The sequence below is a fragment of the Protopterus annectens genome, chromosome 3.part0, assembly GCF_019279795.1.
Source record: "Protopterus annectens isolate FY-2018-M chromosome 3.part0, PAN1.0, whole genome shotgun sequence".
NCBI classification, from domain to species: domain Eukaryota; kingdom Metazoa; phylum Chordata; order Ceratodontiformes; family Protopteridae; genus Protopterus; species Protopterus annectens.
The window spans coordinates 252512557-252539841 of NC_056731.1; the positions used below are offsets into that span (position 1 = coordinate 252512557).

Below are 27285 nucleotides of genomic sequence, written 5' to 3' on the forward strand. Positions count from 1 at the left end.
GAGATGTGTTTTAAATCTGCTGTTTGCTGGCTCAAAAGGAGGTAAAAAGTTATTTTCCAAAACACAATTGAGGTCAAGTTGGTGTAGGTGCTCTACGGCGCGGTCTCATGTTTTTAGCCCCTCTGAGGTACTGTTTGAGCAAAGGATTTGAAAAAATTGGTGGATCCGTGTTGTAATTAGCAGAAATGGCTGAGGCATGAATCTTGATGGATGAGAAAGAGGCCCTTGTCCAGCATCTCAGTTAAGTATTGAAGTATCCGAGGAATGTTTGGTACAAGAGGATCAAGGCTGTGTGCTTGGTTCCAGGCACAGAATCTCTTCCATTTATCAGAGTAGGCTTTCCTGGTGCTAGGCCTTCTGGCCTCCAGAATGACATCCATAACAGCTTTGGAGAGAGGCAATGCTTGGTTGTTTAAGGAATTTTCCATGCAGCTAGATTTAAGGTCTTTAGCTGGCTGTGAATTATCTGGATTGTTGTGTTGTGTCAACAGCTGTGGGATTGGAGGCAAAATCCAGGGTGGTTCTTGTGCTAAGTTCTTTAAGATTGGGTACCAGTGCTGGCGTGGCCAGTCTGGTGCAATCAGGATCATCTTTGGCTCTTCCTGACTGGCTTTTATGAGTACCTTTGGAAGGAGAGGTAGAGGAGGGAAAGCATATACTTGTAGTTTTTTCCAGCTGAATGAGAGGGTATCCACTTTCCATGCTTGTGGATGGTAGCTCCTTGTGCAGAATTTTTGTATTTGGCAGTTCATTGGGGTTGCAAACGGATTTATGTCTGGTTTCACCCATTTTTGTGCTATCATTCTGAATATTTGTGGACTCATTGCCATTCGTGAGGATCCGTGATTTTTCTGCTTAGGTAGTCTGCCAGTGTGTTTTTCTCTCTTGGCAGGAATTGTGCCTGCAGATGAACTTGGTAGTTTAAAGCTGTGTTTCACAAGTTCATGGCTTGTCTGCAGAGGGGGAGAGGAGTGTGTGCCCCCTTGCTTGTTTATGTACCACACAACTGTGGTGTTGTCTGTCTACTAGTAGTTGTCCTGGATGTAGCAGGTCCTTGAAAGATATAATTGCATTTTGTACAGCTAGCATCTCTTTTTGATTGATGTGGAGATGTCTGTTCTGCGGGCCACTCGCCCCGAATACATTTTCCTGCCATGTGTGCTCCCCAGGCGCAATCCGATGCATCTGTTGTCAGTGTCTGCCTGGCTGTGGGCTGAGTAAAAGGCTGTCCCTTGTTGAGGTGACAAGCTTGAGCCCACCATTGAAACTCCTGTTGTAGGCAAGGAATTAGTGGTATAACAGTTTCCAAATTTTGACAGTGTTGAGACCATACACTCTTTAGGTATCATTGTAGTTTCCTCATATGCAGTCTGGCATATGGAATTAGTAGTATGCAAGATGCCATGTAGCCCAAGGCCTGCAGAATTTTTCTTGCAGGGAGTTGGGTCTTTGTTGCCATCAAATGAAAATACTGAGCAAGTTGTCCTTGCTTGTCTGGCGTGAGATAAGCCATCTGGGCCGTTGTGTTTAAGCTGGCACCTAGGAATATTATCTGTTGTGAGGGCACTAGTTTTGATTTCTTTTCATTTACTGTGTACCCCAGGCAACTTAACTTTTACGTACGCCAGATGCTTTTGAAGAATGTCCTTGCTCTCTGCTTGGATTAGGCAGTCGTCCAGGTATGGGTAAATTTGAATTCCTTTTTGCCTGCAAAATGCAATTACTGATGCCAGGCACTTTGAAGACCCTGGGCACAGTAGATAAGCCAAAGGACAGTGCAGAGAATTGATAGTGCACTGAACCTGCTAGAAATATAAGGTATCTTCTGCAGCTGTGTCTGATAGGAACATGCAGGTATGCCTCTGAGGTCCAAAGTCACAAGCCAAGCTTTCTTGCCCAGCATGGGAAGAAGCTGCTGTAGTGTCAACATTTTGTATTCCGGCATATCCAGGTAAGTATTCAGAGAAGAAAGGTCCAGAATGGGTCTCCAGGCTTTGTCCTTTCTGGGAACCAGAAAGAGTAGAGTAAAATCCTTGTCCTTGCTCTTGTGGTGGTACCTTCTGAATAGCTCTCATGTCCATGAGTGCTGTAATTTGTTTTTGAGCCTCTGCCCATTGATTTGGTGGCAGATTTAGCATTCCTTTTAATCTTGGAAGTGTGTGGAAGTGGAACATGTAAACTTGAGAAATGTTGAGAACCCATTTGTCTTTGGTGATGCAATGCCAATTTGATAGAAAAGAGCCAGTTTTCCTCCTAAGGGGGCTGCCAAGAGAGCTGTTTGGCAGCTGTAGTGGGAAGTCATTGAGATTGTTTTTTATAAGGTTGAGGTCTCTTCCCCTTTTTTTGGCCTGGTGTACCCCATTGTCGGTCTGTAAGGGCCTTGTGTCTGACCTCTACACCTCTTGGATGTCTACATCTGCCCCTTTGGAGGACTCTCTGACTGGAAAGGACCAATTTTTTGTTGGCCAATTTCTGCTGAAACGAGGAGGTTGAACCTGTAAGAAATCTTTGACCGTTTGCATAGATTTTGCCTTATCTTCCATCTTTAATACCTCCTCTGCCTTAACTCCACACATCCCGTTGCAAAGGTGCATCCAGTAATTTGGTCTTCACATGTTCTGGTAACGTATGTTCTTTTAACCAAGCATGCCTACTAATGACAGCCTGTAACTGCTGCTCTACAGGAGGCCTCCAAGGAATCAAAACCACATTGCAAAGTATGTTTTCCCACCTTTTCAGCTGCATGCAAAAAATCCTGCATTTCTTTCAAATTAGGAGGATCTGAATCTGGCAGCATCTTTTCTTTCAACTGAGACATTAAAAATTGCTGATATTTTAACATGTGAAACTGGCAATTTAAGGCTCTCATGGCTAAAGTTGCAGATGTATAAACTTTCTTGCCCCATCTGTATAAAGCTCTAGAATCTCTGTCAGAGGGGACTGGGTTTTTAGCTGATGAGGCCTTAATTCCTTTGGGTCCCTGAGAAGTAGTTTCAGGGTCAGCAACAGGGCTTTTGTATAGAAATTTATGAGAGTCAGGGACTCATCTATCTGGCTTAACTGGGGCTGGTGGTAAGGAGTCAGGGTTTAAGCTGGATTCAGTGTATACATCATCCACAATATCCAACACTGGCGGAATAGCAAGGGGTCTGTGTTGAGGCAATAAAAGGAAGTCTGAGCCTTTTCTTGGATTCTGAGAAATCTTGGCCTTCCCAGTGGAAATGCTCCCTCATGATATGCAAGGTCACCCCAAAGGAGTAGTCCTCAGGTGGAGAAGCTGATGGAATGGATTCCTCAGCAAGAATCCTCATAAGGGGGTAAGGAATACCCTAGGTCTGAGGAAGAGTCAGAGGAAATTGACACCTGGTCTGAAGATTCATAACCTGCGTCTTGTCTGGGCCTTTTATCTGGAGGGGGTTGGGACCCACTGATCAGGGTGATTAGGTCTTCGGCCATTTTAAGCATTTGTTTCTTAGGCATGGAAGCCTGCCCTAGAGATTGCAGTCTGTTTCTTTGCTTTAATGGGAGGCTTAGACTTGAGTTTAATTGTTAACTGTGTAGGTCTGAAAACACCCTCTGAAGCTGCGGAAAGTTCAGCTAATTCGGATCCCTCCGTAGGGTTAAGCTCTAATTTGAATTGTAGGGGTGTCCGAAGGCCCAGCCAGCTCCACGTGGGAGGCGGTCTGTGGTTCTATTGAAGCGGTCAGGGGCTGCATAGGCGCCTCACTGAAAACCGGAGAACTGGCGACCGGCCTAGAAGAGGCCTAGTCAGTCTTGGGCCTCGGATGCCTGTCCTTGCGTTTATGAATTCTGGTCGGTAGTTCCGACAGCATAGTGTAATTAAATTTTCTGCCAAAATAATGTCGGGCAAAAATCACAGACGTTTAATAGTGCGCTTGTTAAACCTAGCACAAAACCGACAACCAGTGACATCGTGGTCAGGGCCTAGGCATGGGATACAGTAGGAGTGGAAATCCTTATGAGGTATCTGCTTCCCACAAGAAATACAATTATTAAATTTTACTGACATCGGTCTAAGGCAAGAAAAAGTTTCCCCAACGGGGTACTTGGAAGACTTCGGTTCTGGATTCGGTATGAAAATCTCAGGAGTTGGCCGACCGGCACTTGCGAACTGCTTCTGCTTCGGGCACCACACGGCAAGAAAGACTGAAGAAAATTGCGTTGATTGTATCTTATATCCCCCTGGCGCACTGACGTCAGGGAAGAAGAGACCGCAACAGACGCCGGACCAAAACTTTGGAACTCAGGCCGACTGGGGAACCGCATGACGGCAGGATAACCCAAGTGTAATGACTGCAGCAGTGTCACACGATGAACATCTGGTAGTGTGTGTAACCTGCTTTGAAGTGTAGGTATCTTCTGCAAGATTCCCTGATTGGAATGTGCAGGTATGCTTCCTTTAAATCTAGGGTTGCCAACCAGGCTTCTTTGCCTAGCATAGGGAGAACTGGTGAAGCGTCAGCATCTTGAATTTTGAAATCACCAAAAGGGTGTTTAGAGTAGACAGGTCCAGGATAGGATGCCTTGAGTTGGCTTTTCTGGGTACCAGGAAAAGTCTTTAGTAAAAACCTTGCCCCTTTTTCCTCTTCTGGTACCAACTGAATACCCCCATGCTTGAGAGAAAGTACTTGCTATTGGGCCTTTTCCCACTGACTTGGAAGTAGATCTGGCCACACGCTTGGTGTTGGTAAAGTGTGGAAGTGAAATCTGTATCCCTGGGACACTATTTAAAACCCATTTGTCCTGGGTAATTAGTTTCCAGTTCTTGGCATGAAGAGCAATCTTTCCCCCCACAGGGGCAGTCAGTTGAGAAGTGCTTGGAAGTTTTAAAAAGTCATTGAGACAGTTTACCATAGGAGGAGTTTTATTACTCCCAGATTTGGAAGTGGAGGCCCCCCCACTGCTTAGTCCTGTGCATAACCTGGAACTGAAGCCTGGGAGCTCTGCTGGATCTGGGTTTGGACTAAGGTGGTCTGGAAGAGGCAGGAAATGACCAATTCTTGGAAGGCCAATGCCTACTAAACCTTAGATTTTTTATAAGTACAATCTCCAACAGTTTGTATAGATTTAGCTTTTTCCTCCATCTTTTTAAGAACTACTTCTGCCTTGTTGCCAAACAGGCAGTCCTGGTTTAAGGGAGCATACAGTAATTTCACTTTTACATGATCAGGCAAGGATTGCTCCTTAAGCCAAGCGTGCCTTCCAAGTACAGACCCAGTTACAGCAGCCCTGCAAAATGCTTCTAGTGAATCAAAACTACATTGCAAATGTTTTCCAACTTGTTCAGCTGAATGCAGTAAATCCTTATTTTCAGCACAATCAAGAATCATTTTCTGTTTAAGCAATCCAACAACATGCTGTTGATATGAAACTTGACAGTTTAAGGCCCTAATGGACAAAGTACCTTCTTACCCCATCTAGCCAACGACCTGGAGTCTATATCAGAGGGGGTAGGATTTTTGGCAGTAGTAGCTTTAATGCCCTTGGGTCCCTGTGAAATGGTCTTAGGATCCATAGTAGGATTTTTAAAAAGGAACTTGAGCGTCAGGGACCCTGTAATATCCATCAGGTTTTCTGAGAGCAAGAGGTAAAGAGTCAGGGGCCAAGCTAGATTCCGAAAAGGCAACAAGGTCTAGTACAGGAGGTTTGGCTAAAGGCCTGTGCTGGGGCAGGAGTAAGAAATCCCTAAGCCTTTTTAGAATCAGAGAAATCCTGACTCTCAACGAAAATGCCCCCTGAGAGTATGCAAGGTTTCACCAAAAGAAAAATCCTCGGGGGGGGCCGCAGAGGAAAAAAGAGTCCTTAGCATCAGAATCCTCATAGGTAGAGAAGGGTAAATCCTGGTCGGAGGAAATGGAAAATTCAGAATCCTGGTCAGAAGCATCATAAGCAAACTCAGTCTTAGGTCTCAGAGGGAAGGCTGGCTTCCCCTGATTAAAGTAATAAGGTCTTCAGCCATTCTTGTTTTTTTAGGCAGAGGCCTGACCATGCAGTCTGGGCATAAGTTTTCTAGGCATGGTTCAAGTTTTAGGCCTTGAAGATGGCGTCTGTTTAATACGCAAGTCAGTAGGCCTGAATACACCCTCAGAAGCCTGTGCCTGCACAGCGGCTCCAAACCCATCCAACGTAGAGACATCTGCAGGTTCCACAGTTGAAGCATCTCACGGCATCCGAACGGTTCCCAGTACAGGCCTGCGAATCTGTAGTGGGTATCAGGGGCTGCGAAAGTGCCTCACTGAGCACCGGCGAAGGGCGACTGGCTTAGAAGAGTCGACAGCTTTGGATCTAGGCGGCCTGTCTTTATCTTTGCATTTTTTTTCAGAAAGTTGGGTGGCTTACCGAAGACATCATGATAACTGAACAGAGCACCAAAATATTTAGAAGCGAAAATATACCGATAGTTCATGGTTTAAAGAAGGCACAAAACAGACAGAGGTACATCGTGGTCAGGGTCTAGGCAAGGAATACAGTACGAATGAAAATCCGGAGGTATTTGCCTTCCACAAGTAATGCAATTATTTACTTTTACTGACATCGTTTAAGAGCAAGAAAAAGGTTTCCCCAACGGGGTACTTGGCTTTTTTTATTTGAAGACTTCGGTTCTGAAACTGGAAAACCAGAATTTCAGGAGTCAGCCGATCGGCACTTGCGAACCGCTTCTGCTTCAGGCACCTCACTGCAAGACAGACTGATGTAATGGCGTCTGCTGTATACCCCTGACGACCCAACGTCACGGAAGGGACAGCAACCGACGTAGGACCCAAGACTGTTAATTAGGCTGACTAAGGGCTACCTGCAGGCAGATAACCCAAGTGTGATGACTGCAACAGTGAAACACGAACATCTGACCCAAAGGCTTGTGCCTCTTCAGCATTGCACAGGCTACTAAGGGGCAATCTCTTCAAGTACAGAAGCAAAACAGACCTTATCCTCTGATTTATTATCTGCAATAGTAGAATGAACACCCATTCGAGATGACCCCTTTGAAAATGAGAGGTTGAGGGATAGACAAGAATACCACTTTCTTTCAAATGGTCTTCTCCACATAGACAAGCACTTCCCTTACTCTATTCAAATGCAATCTGGACGGATATATGGGAAACTGCAAATTCACCCCTGGTGTAAAAACACCCTTTGTCCCTTATACAGAGGCAAGATGCAATGTTCTACTTAGTAATGCGTTATTCATACTTACATTATACAGACTAAAAAAAAAATCATGGGATTGAAGGGCTAAGCTTCTAGATAGTCATGGATCAATACTATTAAGTACTTATGAACCCAAGATAGATTTCTTAAAATGAATAAAAACAGAACTACCATACTTTAGACTGTTATACTACTCTAAAAAAACAAGCTTGTAGGTTTCTGTGCATCTTACAATAACAACTGATAATTACCAGCTTCTACAATGGCAGGCTTGTTACTCGAGCACACAGACAGAACTTTCAAAACACGGCTTGTGGTCCACAGAAGTTTCTCGTAGGTATACGTTCTCATTATATTAACCAATGCTTGAGGTCCACCACTAGCTAAGATGATGAGCTAGAAAAATAAAAGAAACAGTAAGCCACTTCTCTGTGCCCTAAATCTTCTGCAGTAAATCTTGAGCCTTCAGAAATGCATACCTTGCTTTCTTGATTGCCGTAAGCCAGTATTTGAAGGCAGTCTGTTGTGATGGCTAGAAATTTAACATTGGTCTTGTTCAGCAATGCAACCATTTTCTGTAATCCACCAGCAAGGCGCACTGCCATTTTTGCTCCTTCTTGGTGCAACAGCAGATTATGCAGAGTTGTGATGGCATAGAATAAGACAGAGTCTACTGGAGAACTTTGGAAAAAAAAAAAAAAAGCAACTGCATGTTATTCATAAAATTTACTGGCTACTTTGATCACCATTAATACAAACTACAAATCCTAATATTCATACAAGTGACTTTTTCCCAGCCTCTTCCAATCATTCCTAACTGTGGCAAACTTACTTTATGATGTATTCTGATAAAATGCTACAAGACAAACTCAATCAGTGGGAGCTGGTTAAGTCTGAAGTGGGGGAGTGCGCTAAAAAGTCAGATGTACATATCAAAGCAACAAAATGGCAAAAAAAATAACAGCCGAGTGATTAACATTAAAATACATTCCACTAATTTGAAACTGCATGTTTCACTCACCCAAGCATTTTTACTAATGCAGGAATTCCTCCAGATTTAAAAATGGCCAGGAGGCCTTCACGATGGTGGGAAAGATTATGAAGCGTACCAGCAGTACAACGAGCTGTTTCAACATCATTTGTATTCTGCATTGTTCGAACAATAGCAGACACCATCTGAGGTGATCGCATTATGGCATGGCGGGAAGCCTCCTTTTTTGACAACTGATGAACCATAACAGCAGCTTTATTCACAACCACCTGGAAAAATTCAGAAAAAATATGTTGCTTCTTTAATGAAACCAAAGCCAAGTAAATAGTGATGAATAAGCAATGACAATGACTTCACTCCTGAAAAAAATTGCCCCAAGTACACCATAAACAGAGGCCCACTTTTTCATAATCTGTTAACAGTCCCAACTTAACTTCACATGGTCATGGCTTGAAAGTGCCAAAGTACAGCGGTCATTAATTTAACTTACAGTAGAAGTCACTTCATCGCTGCAGCCACAATTTCAGGGATTTTTGCAAGTGGAGTCCCAAGTCCAGATAGAATTTATCATGCCAACCATGGTGTCCCTTCTCCCAGAAATTTCCACACTGCAATAGGTTATGTGTATGGTCAGCCATCTTCTGTTTCTTCTCACCCCTACCCATGAATTACCCAAACTCGTGTTCAACTCTGTTGGAAAAATAAAATTGAGGCAAAGTGCATTCTTGTGGTATACCCAAACATCTAAATACCATTTCAGACAGACTTCTATAACTTGCCTAGGAAGAAAAATGCAACAAGGGTAAGGAGGGTGGAGAGGAATCCCTGTCCCAGTCCCAAAATGCCACTTAAGTTTGGTAAGAAACTTGACTGCAGGAGAGACTACACTCCAATATTTACAACTACAAGTTGCTGACAACTGTACTTTTTGTGCAAGTCCCTGCTGCAATCATAAGGGAGACTCCCACAGCTTTTTCCCTACTTTCCCAGGGATACCAACTACCCAAAGAACAGCAAAGTACAGTTGTGTACACTTACCTTAAATGCAGATGTTAAGGTGTGCAAAATTTGTCCAATGGGTAGTTCTGGGGAGAGGCAAACCGGTCTATATCTGGGCTCCCCCCATTTGCTTGTCAACATTTTGAAAACTCGTGTAGGTCCATGAGGATTCTGCTTAGTCCGTCTGCCAGTGTATTTAATTTTCCTGGCAGGGACTGAGCTTGTAGGTGCACTTCAACTCAAGGCTGTGTTCCACAAAGCCATGGCTAGTCTGCAGAGGGGGTAAGAATGTGTACCCCCCCCCCCTGCTTGTTTATGTACCACAACTGTGGTGCTGTCTCATCATTAGTTGTCCCAGATGAAGATGGTCCTTTAAGGCTGTCAGAGCATTCTGTACAGCTAACATTTGTTTGATATGCAAGTGCATTTGATTTGGGTTCCATTTGCCCTGAATGCACTTCCCTGCCATGTGAGCCCCCCCCCCCCATGCATAGTCTGATGCATCTGTTAGGGCGTGGGCGGCAGGGGGTGGTGTGAAAGGTAGTCCATGTTTTGGTGGCAGGCCTCTGCCCACCAAAGGAACTCTAGGCGTAGGCAAGGTATGATAGGAATCATTGCTTCTAGATCCCGAGAATGCTGACACCATAGGCTTTTTAGATACCACTGTAGTTTCCTTGTATGCAGTCTTGCATATGGAATTAGAAGAATGCAGGAGGCCATGAACCCCAAGGCTTGCAGTATTTGTCTTGCAGATAGCAGGGTTTTTGTGGCCACTTGTTTGAAGTAGGTTATCAAATGAATTTGTTTCTTTGGCGTGAGTTAAGCCACCTGAGAAGTTGTATTCAAGCTTGCTCCCAGGAATACAATTTGTTGACAGGGTACCAGGTGTGATTTCTTTTCATTTATGGTGTACCCCAGACAAGTCAGAACCTTCTGTACAAAGGCCAGATGATTCAAAAGTATGTCCTGGCTTTCTGGCTGAATTAGACAATCGCCCAGGTATGGGTATATTTGAATATTTCTTTGCCTGCAAAATGCAGTAACTGGAGCTAGGCACTTTGGCTTATCTACTGCGCCCAGGATATTCACAAAGGGCAGTGCAGAGAAAGTACAGTTTTGTACCTACCATAAATGTAGACGTTAGAGTGCTAATACAGCTGCAGTCATAACAGATGGGTTCTCCTGCCGTCAGGCGGGTCCTCGGTCGGCCAAATTCCAAAGTCTAGGTCCGGCGTCTGTTGTCATCGCTTCTTCCCTGACGTCAGTGCGACAGGGGTATAAAAGAACCAACCGACGCCATTTTCTTCAGTTTTTCTTGCCCCAGATGTCAGGTGCCTAAGGAAGGCAATACATAAATTTGTGTAATAAAGCAATGCCATATAATCAAAATACAATAGTGCAAGCAAATACATCATGAATGAATACCCCAATCAGGTTGCATGAGGAGGTGTTAGCCAATAGGCCTGTCCCAAGAGGGGAAGGAGGGAGGGAAACCTGGACTGCAGCTGTATTAGCACTCTAACATCTACATTTATGGTAGGTACAAAACTGTACTATGTTCATCGTGCATACGGCTGCAGTCATAACAGATGGGTAGAATCCCAAAGCTAAGAAAGGGGTGGTACGCACTAGGTGGAACTAGGAGGAGCCAGAATGCCCTGCAAGACTGCAGTGGCAAAGCCCGCCCTAGATTTGGAGTATAATGGAAGGTGGTAGTGCTTGGAGAAGGTATGCACAGAACTCCCAAGTCGCTGCTTCCAAAATATCTTTGGTAGGAACTCCTCTGAGAAAAGCTGCAGAGGTAGCCGTGGCCGTTGTGGAGTGAGATCTGATGCCTGTAGGTACAGTTTTGCCATGAAAAGAACAAAAGCATATGCAGTGGGCTATCCATTTTGAGATTGTCTGTTTGGAAATTGGCTTCCCTTGAGCTCCTATAGAGCTCCTATAGCATAGGACACAGAGCTGTTCTGATTTTCTGAAAGGCTTTGTTCTGTCCAAATAACGCAGTTGTCTGTGGATGTCCAAGGAATGTAGTAATCTCTCCCCTTTGTTTTGAGGATTAGGATAAAAGGTAGGTAAGTGTATAGCCTGATTCAAAGCTACCCTGGATACCACTTTTGGCATAAAGGACAGGTTGGTTCGTAAGGAAACTGTCCTGATGGATGATAAAAGGCTGCACAGCCATGAGAGCTTGTAGTTCCGATACCCTAACGAGCTGAGGTAATAGCCAGAAGGAAAGCTGTTTTCCAGGACAAATATTGCAAATCTGTTGAGGCCGCTGGCTCAAAAGGAGGCAAGGTCAGCTTTTCTAGAATGAAATTGAGATCCCAAGCAGGTATTGGTTGTTTCCTTGGGGGTTTTAGATTCTTAGCCCCTCTGAGGAACTGTCTTAAGAGGGGGTGAGAGAATAAAGGTGGATCAGTGTTGTATTCTGCAGAAATGGCTGAAGCATGGATTTTGATGGAGGAGAATGAAAGTCAACTGCTTAGCAGCTCAGCTAGATACTGTAATATTTGAGGTAAATTCAGTTTTCCAGGATCCTGGCCCTTTTTCTTATTCCAGACACAAAGTTTCCATTTTGCGGAGTAAGCTTTTCTAGTAGACGGCCCTTCTGGCCTCCAAAATGACATCCTGCACCTCCTTGGAGAGTAGTGTCTGTTGTGATGCTAAGGAATCTTCCATGTGGCTAGATTGAGTGTTTTTAGCTGACTGTGAAGAGTTTTGAAGCTGTGCTGAGTCAGAAGAGGCATTAGACAGGGTCCATGGTGGGGAATGCGTCAGGCTCCTCAGGAGTGGGTACCAGTGTCATCTTGGCCAGTCTGGAGCAATGAGGATCATATCTTTGGTCTGTCTGCTCTGGTTTTTAATAGAACTTTGGGCAGCAGAGGAAGAGGTGGGAAGGCATAAACTGTCATTGATGTCCAACTGAAAGAGAGCGTCCACTCTCCAGGTCTTTGGATGGAAAATCCTTGAGCAGAATTTTGTCAATTGGTGATTTTTGTGGGAGGCAAAGAGATCTATGTCTGGCCTTCCCCATGCTTGAATTATCTCTGTAAAAACTTGAGGATGCAACTTCCCTTTGTGTGGATCTGTCATATTTCTGCTTAGGTTGTCTGCCAGCGTGTTTTCCTTGCCTGGCAAATACTGTGCTTGGAGTTAGATTTGTAAGTCCAGAGCCATGTTCCAAAGTGACATGGCCAGCCTGCATAGGGGGTATGAATGGGTTCCTCCCGGTTTGTTTATGTACCACATTACTGTGGTGTTGTCCGTCCTTATCAATAGTTGACCTGGTTGCAGAAGGTCTTTGAAAGCTATAATAGCATTTATTACTGCTAGCATTTCCTTTTGATTGATGTGAAAGTGCTTTTCTTTTTGGGACCATTTGCCCTGAATGCACCGATCTGTCATGTGCGCCCCCCAGGCGTAGTCTGAGGCGTCTGTTGTGATGACTTGATTTGCTTGAGGCTTGCTGAATGGGAGACCTGTGTTTGTTTGGCATGCTTGAGCCCACCACAGAAATTCCTTTTGAAGACATGGAATTAGTGGTATTATTGTTTCCAAACTGTGGCTGTGTTGAGACCATAGGTTTTTCAGGTACCACTGAAGTTTCCTCATATGCAGCTTTGCACATGGAATTAGTAAGATGCAAGATGCCATGAATCCCAGAGCCTGCAGTCAGCCTGGTGAAATTTGCTAGTGTTCTGAAGTATTGAGTTAGTTGCCCCTGCTTCTCTGGCGTGAGGTAGGCCATCTGGGTGTTTGTGTCCAAGTTGGCACCCAGGAAAATTATTTTCCGAGAGGGTATTAGCCTTGATTTCTTTTTGTTGACTGTGTATCCCAGAGAATTCAACAACATTATTACATAAGCCAGATGTTTCAGAAGTATGTGCTTGCTGTCCGCTTGGATCAGGCAATCTTCCAAATAGGGGTATATTTGTATCCCTTGAAGTCTGCAGTAGGTAATTACTGATGCCAGGCATTTCGTGAATACTCTGGGCGCAGTAGATAAGCCAAAGGGCAATGCAGAGGAATTGATAATGGGTTGAACCTGCAAGAAATCTGAGGTATCTTCTGCAATTTTGTCTGATTGGGACATGCAGATATGCCTCCTTGAGGTCCAATGTTACCAGCCAAGACTCCTTGCCCAGCATGGGAAGAAGCTGCTGTAGAGTGAGCATCTTGAATTTTGCTACGAGTAAAAATGTGTTTAGGATGGATAGGTCCAAAATAGGTCTCCAATCTTTTCCCTTCCTTGGTACCAGGAATAGCCTGGAATAAAAACCTTGACCTTGTTTGTGAGTAGGTACCTCTTGAATAGCTTTCATGTCTATGAGATCTGAAATTTGTCTTTGTGCCTCTGCCCTTTTGATTGTGTGGCAGGTTTGGCATGCCTCATTTTTGGAAGGGTGTGAAAATGGAATCTGTAGCCTCTGTCCAGGATCCATTTGTCTTGTGACAATATGCCAATTTTTTGAAAATGCCAGTTTTCCGCCTAAGGGTGCTGCCATTTGAGCCTTGGCTTGGCATACAAAGGGGAAAGTCATTGGGCTTGCTTTCTGAATGGCTGCGAATTATCCTCACCACCTCTGTGTAGGAGCTTGCCATTGTCTGCCTCTAAACGATCCTTGGGACTGCCCTCTGCCCCTCGGGCACCTGTATCTACCTCTTTGGGATCTGTCCGTGGCTGGAAAGGACAGATTTTTGGAAGGCCAATTTCTACTGAAACGTGGGGGCTGTACCTGTAGAAAATCTTTCACTGTTTGCATTGATTTAGCCTTTTCCTCCATTTTCCTTAATACCTCCTCAGCATTAGCACCAAATACATCCTTTTGTAGAGGGGCATCTAGTAATTTAGCTTTGACATGATCTGGTAAGGTTTGTTCCTTGAGCCAGGCATGTCTACGTATGACTGATCCTGTAACAGCAGCTTTACATGAGGCCTCTAGAGCATCAAAACCACATTGTAAGGTATGTTTACCCACTTGTTCTGCACTATGCATCAAATCCTGCAACTCCTTCAAGTCTGGTTGTTCAGGTTGTGACATTTTACTTCTCAATTGTGATAACAAACTGTTGGTACTTTAGCATATGAAACTGGCAGTTTAATGCCCTCATGGTTAAGGTAGCAGAGGTACATACCTTTTTTCCCCACCTTTCTAAGGATCTGAAATCTCTCTCGGAAGGTAATGGATTTTTAGCAGTGGAGGCCTTAATTCCCTTGGGCCCTGCGAGATGGTTTCTGGGTCAGCAGCATGGCTTTTGTACAGAAATTGGTGCGAGTCAGGAACCCGGTAGTACCAGTCAGGCTTGACTGGGTCTGGACGTAGAGAATCCGGGCTAAGGCAGGCCTCCGAGTACACATCTAGTATGTCCTAGACAGGAGGTATAGCCAGAGGTCTGTGCTGAGGTAGCAAGAGAAATTCCCTAAGCCTTTTCTTGGAATCTGAATAATCTTGGCCTTCCCGGTTTAAGTGTTCCCTTAAGGTACGCAAAGTTTTCCCAAATGAGTAATCCTCTTGGGGGGGTACAGAAGGAATGGATCTTCTGCATCAGAGTCTTCAAAAGGGGAGTAAGAATGTTCCTGTTCAGAGTGCTCTGATATAATGGAGCCCTGATCAGAGGAGGGGGATTCTTCCTCCACATTGGGCCTTTTGTCCGCAGGGGGGGGGGGGGTTGAGAACCCCTGATGAGAGTAATTAAATCCTCAGCCATTTTAAGCATCTGTTTTTTAGGCATGGGGCCTGGAAATAGGCCCCGTGTAGCTTGTCTCAGAATGCATGGCTGCTTTAGACTTAGTGAAAGCCTTGATGGAAAAAAAAAGAGGAAGGTCTGAATACACCTTGAGAGGAGGTAGACCTGTCCACATTTTGAGATTCACCGCCAAGAGTGGCTTCGGTATCTGTAGTCTGGGTGTGGGCCGAGGAGCCTGCGACCTCGGGCACAGAAGACACCGCCAATGAAGTGTCGTCGGTAGTCAGGGGCTGCGTAGGCACCTCGCTGAGAACTGGACCACCTGTAGTCGGCTTTGGTGTGGTGTCGGTAGAGGCCGCGGATCTAGTGTCGGTCCTTATCTTTGCGCTTTTTAGACAAAACTGGAGTCGGAGTATCAGACGACATAATAGTTAAATTTTTTGCCAAAATAATGCTGGGCGAACTCCGCCCGACGCTTAATAGTGCGTTTGTTGAATGTAGCACAAAAGCGACAGACCGAGACGTCGTGGTCTGGGCCTAAACAAGGAATACAGAGGGAATGGAAATCCTTATGCGGTATTTGTTTCCCACATGAAATACAATTAACTGTCTGACATCGGTCTGAGGCAAGAAAAGTTTCCTCAACTGGGTACTTAGCTTTCAAGAAGACTTCGGTTGCAAAATTTTCGTAATTTCAGGAGCTGGCCGACCGGCACTTGTGAACTGCTTCGGGCACCGCGCGGCAAGAAAGACTGAAAATGGCGTCGGCTGGTTCTTTTATACCCCTGTCGCACTGACGTCAGGGAAGAAGCGACGACAACTGACGCTGGACCTAGACTTTGGAATTCGGCCGACCGAGGACCCGCCTGACGGCAGGAGAACCCATCTGTTATGACTGCAGCTGTATGCACGATGAACATCCGATAGTTCGTGTAGCCTGCGTTGAAGAGTAGGTATCTTCTGCATGATTACCCGATTGGGATGTGCAGGCATGCTTTTAAATCTAGTATTGCCACCCAGGCATCTTTGCCTAGCATAGGAAGTAATTAGAGTCAGCATCTTGAATTTTGGAATCTCCAAAAAGGTGTTTAGAGTAGACCGGTCCAGGATAGGACGCCATGAATTGTCTTTTCTGGGTACCAGGAAAAGTCTAGAGTAGAAATCTTGTCCTTTTTCCTCTTCTGGTACCAGTTGAATAGCCCCCATGCTTGAGAGAAAGCACTTGTCAACATGTGGAAGTGAAATCTGTATCCCTGGGACACTATTTAAAACATTTGTCCTGGGTAATGAGCACCCAATTCTTTGCATGAAAAGTGCTTGGAAATTTTAAAAGGAAGTCATTGAGAGAGTTTATTATAGGGGGAGTCTTATTCCCAGATTTGGAAGTGGAGCCCCCCCCCCCCCCCCCCACTGCTTAGTTCTGTGCGTGTCCCCCGGGACTGAAACCTGGGGTTTTTGCTGTGTCTGGGTTTGGCTTGAGAAAACCTGGAAGGGGCTGGAAAGGACCTATTCTTAGAGGGTCAGTGCCTACTAAATCTACGAGGCTGAACTTGTAAAATATCTAGTTTGCATACATTTAGCTTTATCTCCCATCTTTAAGAACTTCCTCAGCCTTATTGCCAAACAGGCGGTCCTGATTTAAAGGAGCATCCAACAATTTAGCTTTAACATGATCAGGCAAAGATTGCTCCTTAAGCCAAGCATGCCTTCTGAGCACAGACCCAGTAACAGCAGCCTGCAAGAGGCCTCTAATGAATCAAAACCACACTGCAAAGCATGTTTTACAACTTGTTCAGCAGAATGCATTAAATCCTGCAATTCTTTATTTTCCAGAGTCAGGAATCATTTTCTGTTTAAGCAGTCCAACATGTTGCTGATACTTTAACATATGAAACTGGCAGTTTAAGTATAAACCTATCCAGCACCCTGGAGTGTATCAGAAGGGGTAGGATTTTTAGCAGAAGCCTTAATGCCCTTGGGCCCCTGTGAAATAGTCTCTGGATCTGCAATAGGATTTTTAAAAAGGAACTTGTGGGACAACAATGTCTAGTACAGGAGGAATAGCTAAAGGCCTATGCTGAGGTAGAAGGAAATCCCTTTTGAATCAGAAAAATCCTGGCTTTCCCAGTGGAAATGCTCCCTTAGATGTGGTTTCCCCAAAAGAAAAATCCTCAGGAGGGGAAGCAGAGGGAATGGGAGTCCTCTGCATCAGGATCCTCATAAGTAGATAAGGGCAAATCCAGATCAGAAGAATCAGAAAAAACAGAATCCTGATCAGAAGACTGATAATCAACTTCAGTCCTAGGCCTCTTAGAAGGGAGGGTTTGGCTACCCCCGATTAGAGTTGGATCTTGAGCCACTCTGTTTTTTAGTCAGAGGCCTGAGTGGTTTTTTTAGGCATGGATCAAGATTTAGGCCCAAGTAAAGGAGGCGTCAGTTTAATATGCAAGTCCGTAGGCCTGAATGTACCCTCAGAAGCTGGTACCTGCACAGCGGCTCCAGACCCATCCAAGGTAGAGATATCGGCAGGTACCATAGTTGAAGCATCTCGCGGCATACCAGACTCAGAATGGGTCTCAGGAGAGGCCTGCGAATCAGAAGTACTGGGTATCAGGGGCTGCAAAAGCACCTCACCGAGTACCGGTGCCTCGGCGGCCTGTCTTATCTTTGCGTTTCTTCGGAATCCTGGTAGTCTGATGGCCAACAGACATTTCTGGATAACTAAACAGAGAACCGAAATACTTAGGGGCGAAAATATACAGACAGATAGTGCACTGATTAAATAAAGCACAAAACTGACAGCAAGGTACATAGTGGTCAGGGCCTAGGTAAGGAATACAGTATGAATGAAAATCTGAGGTATTTGCTTTCCACAAGTAATGCAATTAGCTTTTACTGACAATCGGTAAGGAGCAAGAAAAAAAAGTTTCCCCAATAGGGTACTTAGCTTTAGTTGAGGCCTTCGGTTCTGAAACTTGAAAATAAAAATTTCAGGAGTTGGCCGACCAGCACTTGCTAACTGCTTCGGGCACCGCATGGCAAGAAAGACTAATGTAATGGCGTTTACTGCATGTTTTATACCCCTGATGACCTGACGTCATGGAAGGGACAGCAACAGACGCAGGAACCAAGACTGTTAATCAGGCTGACTGAGGGCTACTTGCAAGCAGATAACCCAAAATGCAATGACTGCAACAATGAAGCACAAAACATCCAGGGCCTATGTGGCACCAGGGTTGAACGACGTATGCTCTTTGGCATGCGTCTTGAAACGGAGTAGTTTAAAACATTAACATAAGGCTAACACACTGGTGAACAGACATACTTTGGGGCACTTTTTCTGCTTGCTATACACACACACACACACCCCCACACACACAAGTACATGTATTTATGATATTCAACTGAAATTTAGATTGATTAGTAATGTGTAACAATATTTTACACAATAGCAAATAGTTTTTTGGACGTTTTAGCTGGCTTTTTCATGCATACTTATTTTTTGTATATGTACATTTGAATTTGGGTATTAAGTCAATAGGAGTGCATATACATATTTTCTACATAAGTTTATATAATTTTGTGTTGTAGAAACAATTGTATTAGGTGACATAGGTGACTGAACATGTTACTACGAATTTGGTTTTAAATATGGCTACCATTCTTTTAATTAATGTCTGATGAGTGTAAGAATACTTGACGAAAGCGCTAACCATAAAAGTTTAAGAACTACTGCTGCCTGCCTATTTTTTGTTTTTTTAAGTAGTAGCCTTAATGCCTTTAGGCCCTTGGGAAATGGTCTCTGGGTCCACAATAGGAATCTTGAAGAGGAACTTGAGAGTTAGGTACTCTACCAGTCAGGCTTCCTGGGAGCTGGACATACCTGGAGCCAGGCTAGATTCCAAGAAGGCATCTACAATGTCCAGGACAGGAGGGATAGCTAAAGGCTTGTGTTGAGGGAGAAGTAAGAATTCCCCAAGCCTCTCTTTGGAGTCAGTAATCCTGGCTTTCCTAGCAGAAATGCTCCATAAGAGTGTGCAAGATTTCACCAAAAGAAAAATCTTCTGAAGGGGAAGCAGAGGGAATGGAATCCTCTGCATCAGAATCCTCATAGTTAGACCAGGGAAAATCCTGGTAATCAGAAGAAAAAAAAAGTTATGTACTCACCATAACGTTCCATGTTGGTAGTCCATCTCACCCTTCATTTTTACACAGAGCCGAACCTCTGCTCCGACTCGGCCGATTCACAAGCTGGAAGACTTCTGGTTGGCTCGTGGCTACACAGGTATCCCATGGTGCACCAGTGCAATCCCCAGATCTTGTTTGCTGCTCGCTAGAAACAGAAAAAACCCTAACCAACAAACCAATACTAAAGGGTCACCAACCAAGAGAATCAAATTATTACCTCCAGATCTTCCAGGATGGGGGCAGTAGGGCGGGTTGGTAAAAATAAAGGGTGAGATAGACTACCAACATGAAAAATTATGGTGAGTACATAGGCAGTCCAATCTCACCTTCATTTTTACATATGGGACAGCGTCCCTAGCGCCTTATTCTTGGGTGACTCATTGGAAAATACTCCTGAGCACCGTGGAGCCAAAGGACACTACCCCTGGATGCCAAATCCAATTTATGTGTAATAAAGGTGTGAGGGGTAGCCCACGTAGCTGCTGCACAAATGATCCAAGTGGTACTCTGGCTTGAAAGGCTGCAGAGGTAGACAGAGACCTGGTAAAATGAGCCTTGATCCTCTGGGGTAAAGGTCTGTCCTCCTAATTGTAGATGAAGGCTATGCAACTAGAAATCCAATTAGACAATGTCACCTTAGAAAAGTACAGTTTTGTACCTACCATAAATGTAGATGTTCGAAGATCCACATTGCTGCAGTCCTAACACTTGGGTAGTCCGCTGTCCCTCGGTCGGCCCGAATATCAGAGTATAAGGCTGACGTCGGTCAAGGCGCATTTGACTGACATCAGAACGTCAGGGTACAAATGCGCATGACCAACGTCATATCCTCAGTCTTTTCTTGCCCCAGATGTCAGAAGACCCTAAAAAGAAAGGTCCAAACCCAAAGACAACAACTAAACAACCAACCAGCCTAATACCAAAAATATGTACAATATATACAACATATATACAATATGCACAATATACCTCAGATGGATAACTCAACCCACACAACCACCTCACACTACAGAGGGGAAGGAGGGAGGGTAAATTGGACTGCAGCAATGTGGATCTTGAACATCTACATTTATGGTAGGTACAAAACTGTACTATGTTCTTCATCTCACATTGCTGCAGTCCTAACACTTGGGTAGAATCCCAAAGCAGAGGTAAGGGAGGATGGCCAAATCATATAGAAGCAGGAGCTGCCAAAATGCCCTGCAACACAGCAGTGGCAAAACCAGCCCTGGATTTAGAGTACAGTGGAAGGTGGTAATGCCTAGAAAAGGTATGCACTGAACTCCAAGTGGCTGCCTCCAAAATATCCTTAGTTGCCACCCCCCTTAAAAAAGCTGTTGAAGTGGCAGTAGCCCTAGTGGAATGAGGCCTAATCCCAGCTGGAATCTCTTTGCCATGATGGGAATAACAGAAAGCAATGCAAAATCCAATCCACTTAGAAATAGTTTGTTTTGACACGGGCTTGCCCTGAGAGCACAAAGCAAAAGAAACTAATAACTGCTGAGATTGTCTGAACCCTTTAGTTCTGTCCAAATAATATCGCAACTGCCTGTGTACATCTAAAGTGTGCAAAATCTTTTCCCCTTTATTTTGGGGATTTGCATAAGTAGGCAAATGAATAGTTTGGTTTAAAGCCACACTAGAAACCACTTTAGGCATAAAGGAAGGATTAGTACGTAAAGATACCCTGTCCTTATGAAAAATTAAGAAAGGCTCAACTGCCATAAGGGCCTGCAATTCAGAAACCCTTCTTGCAGAGGTAATGGCCAACAAAAAAGCAGTCTTCCATGACAAATATTTCAACTCGGCAGTAGCTGCAGGCTCAAAAGGTTGTAGAGTGAGTTTCTCCAACACAAAATTGAGATCCCAAGCAGGAGTAGGAGCTCTTCGTGGGGGTCTTATATTCTTTGCCCTCTAAGAAATTGCTTGAACAAAGGATGAGAAAACAATGGTGGGTCACAGTCATAGTGAGCTGAAATTGCTGCAGCATGAATCTTAATAGAAGAGAAGGACAAACCTTTGTCCAATAACTCAGTAAGATATTGAAGAGCCACACTTAAATCAGGCTCAGAAACATCCAAATCCTTAGCTGCACTCCAAAACAAAAATCTCTTCCATTTATCTGCGTACACTTTCCTTGTACTAGGCCTTCTAGCTTCCAAAATCACATTCAAAACTTGTTGTGGAAGTTGAGACCCTCTATGGTTTAAAACAGAATATGCCAGGCTGTTAGGTGAAGAGAGTGAATCTTGACATTGAGCAGATGGCTGTCCTCCTGTGACAACAGATGTGGAATCAAAGGCAAAGGCCATGGAGGCTTCCGTACTAGACTTCTCAGTAATGGGTACCAGTGCTGTCGAGGCCAATCTGGAGCTATCAAAATCATCCTTGGCTTGTCCTGTCTGACCTTCAGAAGTACCTTTGTGAGGAGAGGCAGAGGTGGAAAGGCATACACATGAAGATTTGTCCAACTGAAAGACAGAGCATCCACTTTCCAAGCTGTGGGATGAAACCTCTTCGTGCAAAACTTTGGCAGCTGGTGGTTTAGTGGAGAAGCGAACAGATCTATGTCTGGAGTTCCCCAGGACACTGTCAATTTCTGAAATACATGAAGATCCAGTTTCCACTCGTGGGGATCCATGATTTGTCTGCTTAACACATCTGCTAAGGAGTTCTGTGCTCCTGGCAGAAACCTTGCCTGAAGACTTAGTTGTAAACGGAGAGCAGTCTCCCACAAAATCATTGCTTGCCTGCATAGAGGATAAGAATGTGTTCCCCCTTGCTTGTTGATGTACCACATGACAGTTGTGTTGTCTGTTAGAATCAACACCTGCCCTGGAAGAAGTAAATCCTTGAAAGCTATTAATGCAAACTGGACTGCTAACATCTCCTTCAAATTGATATGTAGATGCAGAAGTCTGACAGGCCACTTGTCTTGTATCCACTTTCCGTTTAGATGAGCTTCCCAAGCTTTGTCTGAGGCATCTGTTGTTAGAATCTGACTCGCCTCTGGCCGGGTCACAGAGAGTCCCTTGTTTAGGTGACATTCCTGAGCCCACCCCAAAAATTCCTTTTGAATGCAAGGTATTATTTGAATGACAGTGTCCAGATCCTGGCAGTGCTGAGTCCATACATTTTTGAGATACCACTGCAACTTCCTCATATGCAGTTTGGCATTGGGAAGCACCAGAATACAAGATGCCATGAACCCTAAGGCTTGAAGGACTGTCCTTGCAGTCAGCCCGGACTGAAGAGAAAGATGATGGAAGTAAAGGGAAAGATTCTTTTGTTTGTCCGGGGTTAGAAAGGCCATCTGGGATGCTGTATTCAGTCTTACACCCAGAAAGCACATGTCTTGAGAGGGTACTAGACTGGACTTTATTTCGTTCACAGAATACCCCAGGCATCTTAGCAGTGCTATCACATATTCCAAACGACGAAGAAGCTCGTCCTTTCCTTGAGCCAGAATCAGGCAATCGTCCAAATAAGGATAGATTTGTATTCCTTTTAGCCTGAAGAAAGCTATCACTGGAGCCAGAACTTTTGTAAATACTCTGGGCGCAGTAGATAAGCCAAAGGGCAATGCAGAGAACTGATAGTGAGAAGTCCCAGTCCGAAAACGCAGATATTTCCTGCAACTTAGTCTGATGGGAACATGAAGGTAAGCCTCCTTGAGATCCAAAGTTACCATCCAGTGATCCTTGCCCAGCAGAGGTAAAAGTTGTTGTAACGTCAACATTTTGAACTTGGGAATGTCCAGATAAGTGTTGAGGATAGATAAATCCAAAATTGGTCTCCACGTGTTCCCCTTTTTTGGTACAAGGAACAGGCGAGAATAAAATCCTAGGCCCCTTTCTGGCATAGGAACCGGCTGTATGGCCCCTATTTGGAGTAACAGAGAAATTTGCTTGTGAGCCTCTATTCTTTGTTGAGGAGGAATGTCTGGCATGCCTTTGAAAGGAGGCAAGGTATGGAAATAAAACCTGTACCCGTGATGTATGATATCCAACACCCATCTGTCTTGGGTAATCAAACTCCAATTTTCTTTGAAAAGTGCCAACCTTCCTCCCAAAGGTGCTGCCAGACGAGAAGGTCCTGGCAGCTGAAAAGGTAGGTCATTGGGTCTGTTTACGAAAGGACTGACCCCTGCCCTCACCCGAAGACTGTGCAGGAGAACCCCCAGTTCTAGGCCTGAAAGAGCCCTGACCTCTGCCACGTCTAGATCTACCCCTAGACTGGGAATCATAAGAAGGATACGTCCACCCCTTAGTAGGCCAATTTCTACTAAACTTTGGAGGCTGAACCTGCAAAAAATCTTTAACAGTCTGCATAGACTTAGCCTTGTCTTCCATTTTCTTTAAAACTGCCTCAACAGGAGAACCAAACAAGACATCAGATTGCAAAGGGGCATCCAAAATCCTAGTTTTAACATGGTCAGATAAATTTTGATCCCTCAGCCAGGCATGCCTGCGAAGAACTGACCCAGTGGCAGCCACCCTAGAGGAGGCCTGTACAGCATCAAAACCACATTGCAAGGAATGCTTACCCACCTGTTCAGAAACATGCACTAAATCTTGTAACTCTTTACAATCAATACCTTCTGCCAGAGCATCAACCTTAGATTTCAACTGTGAAAGCAGATAATTTTGATATTTTAACATGTGAAACTGGCAATTCAAAGCTCTCATGGCTAGGGTGGAAGTATAAACTTTCTTTCCCCATCTATCCAAGGCCCTGGCCTCTATCTGCAGGAACCGGATTCTTGACAACAGAAGCCTTAACACCCTTAGGCCCCTGGCTAACAGTTTCTGGGTCTGCCCTAGGACTCTTAAAAGATACTTATGAGCTTCAGGCACCCTGTAATACCTATCTGGTTTAACAGGAGCAGGAGGCAAAGAATCAGGATTAAGAGAAGCCTCCGCAAACACATCTTCCACCACAGTCAAAACAGGAGGTATAGCCAAAGGCCTATGCTGGGGTAAAACAAAATTCCCTAAGCCTTTTCCTGGAGTCAGAGAAGTCCTGACCTTCCCATTTAAAGTGCTCTCTCATGGAGTGAAGGGTCTCTGAAAAGAAAAATCCTCAGGAGGAGAAGCAAAAGGAGTAGAATCATCAACATCAGAATCAGAATAATGAGAATACTCCTGCAAGTCTTCAGCCGAAGACTCAGACACATCGAAGCCTGCTCATAATCCCCAACACTGGCTCCATCCTAGGCCTCTTATCAGGAGGGGCATAGAGCCTCTAATTAAAGTAATTAAATCTTCTGCCATTTTAAGCATGTGCTTCTTGGGCACAGAACCTGAAGAACTAGGAGTGACACCCACAGCAGCTAAACTAGACCTGCCTCTAGGAGAAGCCTTGGAAGCAGAAAGAGAGGGCCTAGACACCTTACGAAGGGAGGGAGTAAAGTAATCTGAGAAGCCCCTGTAGCCTGACCTGCCTCCTGGGAGGCCACATCCTGTAAAATCAAAGTTTCTCCCTGGGACTCCAGAGAGGCCTCCGTCGGAACCACCGGTTCCCCTGACGCCTCTAAAGAACCGGCGTCCGGTTGGACGACTCCTCTAACCTAGCTTTAACTGCCTTGTCCTTGCGCTTCTTTGAGGAAGCCGGGCCGGAGCATCCGACGGCATATTGTAATTGCACCGCTTCCCAAAGACCAACCTGGCACAATCCAACCTTCGCTTTATAGTGCGTTTATTAAACCTAGCACAAAAGCGACACCCAACAACGTCGTGCTCAGGTCCCAAACAAGGTATACACAAATTATGGTAGTCCCTATGCGGAATCTGTTTCCCACAAGAAATACAGTTATTCACTTTTTCTGACATCCGGTAAACCACTGAGGCAAGAAAAAACCAAAATATTCCCCAACGGGGTACTTAACCAACTCTGACTTCGGTCTGAAACTCTGAATTCGAAAAATTTCAGAACGCCGAACGGCACTTGCAATACTGCTTCTGCATCGGACCATGCGGCAAAAAAGACTGAGGATATGACGTCGGTCATGCGCATTTGTACCCTGACGTTCTGATGTCAGTCAAATGCGCCTTGACCGACGTCAGCCTTATACTCTGATATTCGGGCCGACCGAGGGACAGCGGACTACCCAAGTGTTAGGACTGCAGCAATGTGAGATGAAGAACATCTGGTAAGCCCAATCTGGAGTTGGAAAAAGCCATTAAAGGAGTACAACAGGCTTCTCTAATGTATTCCTCAACTTCACGGCCCTTTTCCTCCCTATTTACATTGTCCTCTGTAAAGCAACAAAGCATTTACAATTTTTATAATTCCCCTTACTTCTGTAACAGAAGCCTACCTTCTCATACTGTGATGGTTTCATTTACAAAATGATTCTCTCACGTTTGAATAAAGCTTGCTGGAGTCGCCCAATTACTGACATCATTGAGGCCAGGCAGTGCAGGTACTTTTCTTTTTTTAAATCAGTTCCCTCCCCCAAAGTGACATCACCACAGCAGTCATCTGATTCTAACTAAAATATTAAGACCCACCCATTCTGTGATGTCATGGCTCCCCCCAGCCTGAGTGCTGTTCATTTTATTCAGTAGTAGTGTAGTAACACCGATGTTTGGAAACACAGAAATTTGGTATGCATACTTGTACATTCTGCATGGCAAATGATGCTTAGGTGGTGTATCGCTTGCATACTTCTCTGTTGTATTTGCACCAGATACTGCTAGTGTGCAGTGCGGGAATAGAAAGATTAAAACATTACCCTGGTATCAGAGGTGGCAGTGCAACATATTCATAGTGGCTTAACATGGGAGTAGCTCTAAGCAAGCACCATGTGAAACTTGAACAAGCACCTAGAATTATTCAGTGCAGCTTCCACACCTTAAGTCTGAAAATGAATTCACATACTCACATGAACAGGAGTAGCTGCATATTGATGGCTAAAGGTGTATGGGCATGTCGGGTGATTACTGCACTGCAAAACTGGTACGTAATGGTGGAGATATTTGGAAGGCATGAGCAAACACACCAGTACATAAAGCCATAGCACCAATTGAACTGGAGGCTGGCAAATAGATTTAGTAAGGGATTTTGTCCATGCACAAATATTTCAACAGTGATTCTTTGCAGTGGCATCCATTATCTGATTCAAGGTAAGTTAAACTTGATGTCCTTTATTAATCAATAAAAAATTTACTTTGTTATAAGTGACTTCTGGACACAAGAAAAAGGAAGGGGAAAATATAGTAATGTGGTTTGTATGTACAAAGACAAATCCAGGGACACTGCAAAAGGTTTTTTTGCAAACCAACCAGTGGAGTAAAAACATATGAAGGCAAACACTGCATACCAACACACTTTGCACATGTAAATCTCAATTTTTAACAAGGTGGAAGCATGAAGTGATACCTTAACACTTAAATTAATAAAGATCTAAACTGGTTAATAGTATAAATGTTTTATTCTTTAGCTCCTTGGTGCAAGACCTTACTGGATGTGATTGCAGTCAAGTAAGGCCATGGCTATAGTGCAGCAAAAAAATGTCCTCTAACAAAGGAAATGCTAGAGCAAAGATTAAACTACACAAGTCAAGCACCCTGCTGAGATCTGCCAATCAATGGAATTACCAGGTCAAATTACCCTCAGGACTTTGACAGCTAGTGAAGCTAAGTGTTATGGGGAGGGGAGAAGTAAATGGACTGGAATTCATGGTCTCACAAATTAGGGCCATTTAAACTAAATTAGAAAAAAAGGCAGCAGTAAACAGCCCTTTGAGTGTGTTCTGTGGCATTTGCACTGTTTCTGTTTTAAGTAGTCATCCAGCAGCAGGGAATGTTACTTGCACTGTTCTATTTTACTCAGTACTTTGTACGCATGCAACATCTATGAAATGACAGGAACTTTAGGCAAACGGAGGCCTGCATGATGTAACATTGAGCCAAACAATGATTTCTGGGATACTGGATGGCAACCTGATTTATCCAAACCACGTCAATATGCCAGCCTCCAGGTGGTCAGAGTCTGGATTTACATATAAAAATATTTAAAATCCTGTAAATAATCCCAGAGTGCTGTTAAAGTGTAGGAAACATCATGCCATGATGTTTTAAACATGTTTGAGTCTGTGGGTGCGGTACTCCTTTAAGAACTGGTCTGACTTTGTCCGTTGCAAATAAAAAACATACCCGTCTATGAATGTCCAGCTGGTGGAAATATTCAGCTGCATTACAGTGATTGGGAAAGAAAACTGGAAGCTCAATGGACTGATTTAA

At 44.3% G+C, this 27285-nt stretch overlaps 1 protein-coding gene across 3 annotated transcripts in view; it reads right to left on the reverse strand.

Moving 5' to 3' along the window:
• Positions 1 to 27285, reverse strand: part of CTNNB1 (catenin beta 1) — a 756935-nt gene that overhangs the window by 463675 nt on the left and 265975 nt on the right. For all 3 annotated transcript variants that reach the window (XM_044064737.1, XM_044064734.1, XM_044064735.1), the window contains exons 5-7: positions 8192 to 8430; positions 7650 to 7851; positions 7422 to 7566 (exon numbers count right to left, since the gene is read on the reverse strand). In XM_044064737.1, coding sequence (XP_043920672.1) covers positions 7422 to 7566; positions 7650 to 7851; positions 8192 to 8430 — 586 coding nt within the window. The remainder of the gene's footprint in view (positions 1 to 7421; positions 7567 to 7649; positions 7852 to 8191; positions 8431 to 27285) is intronic.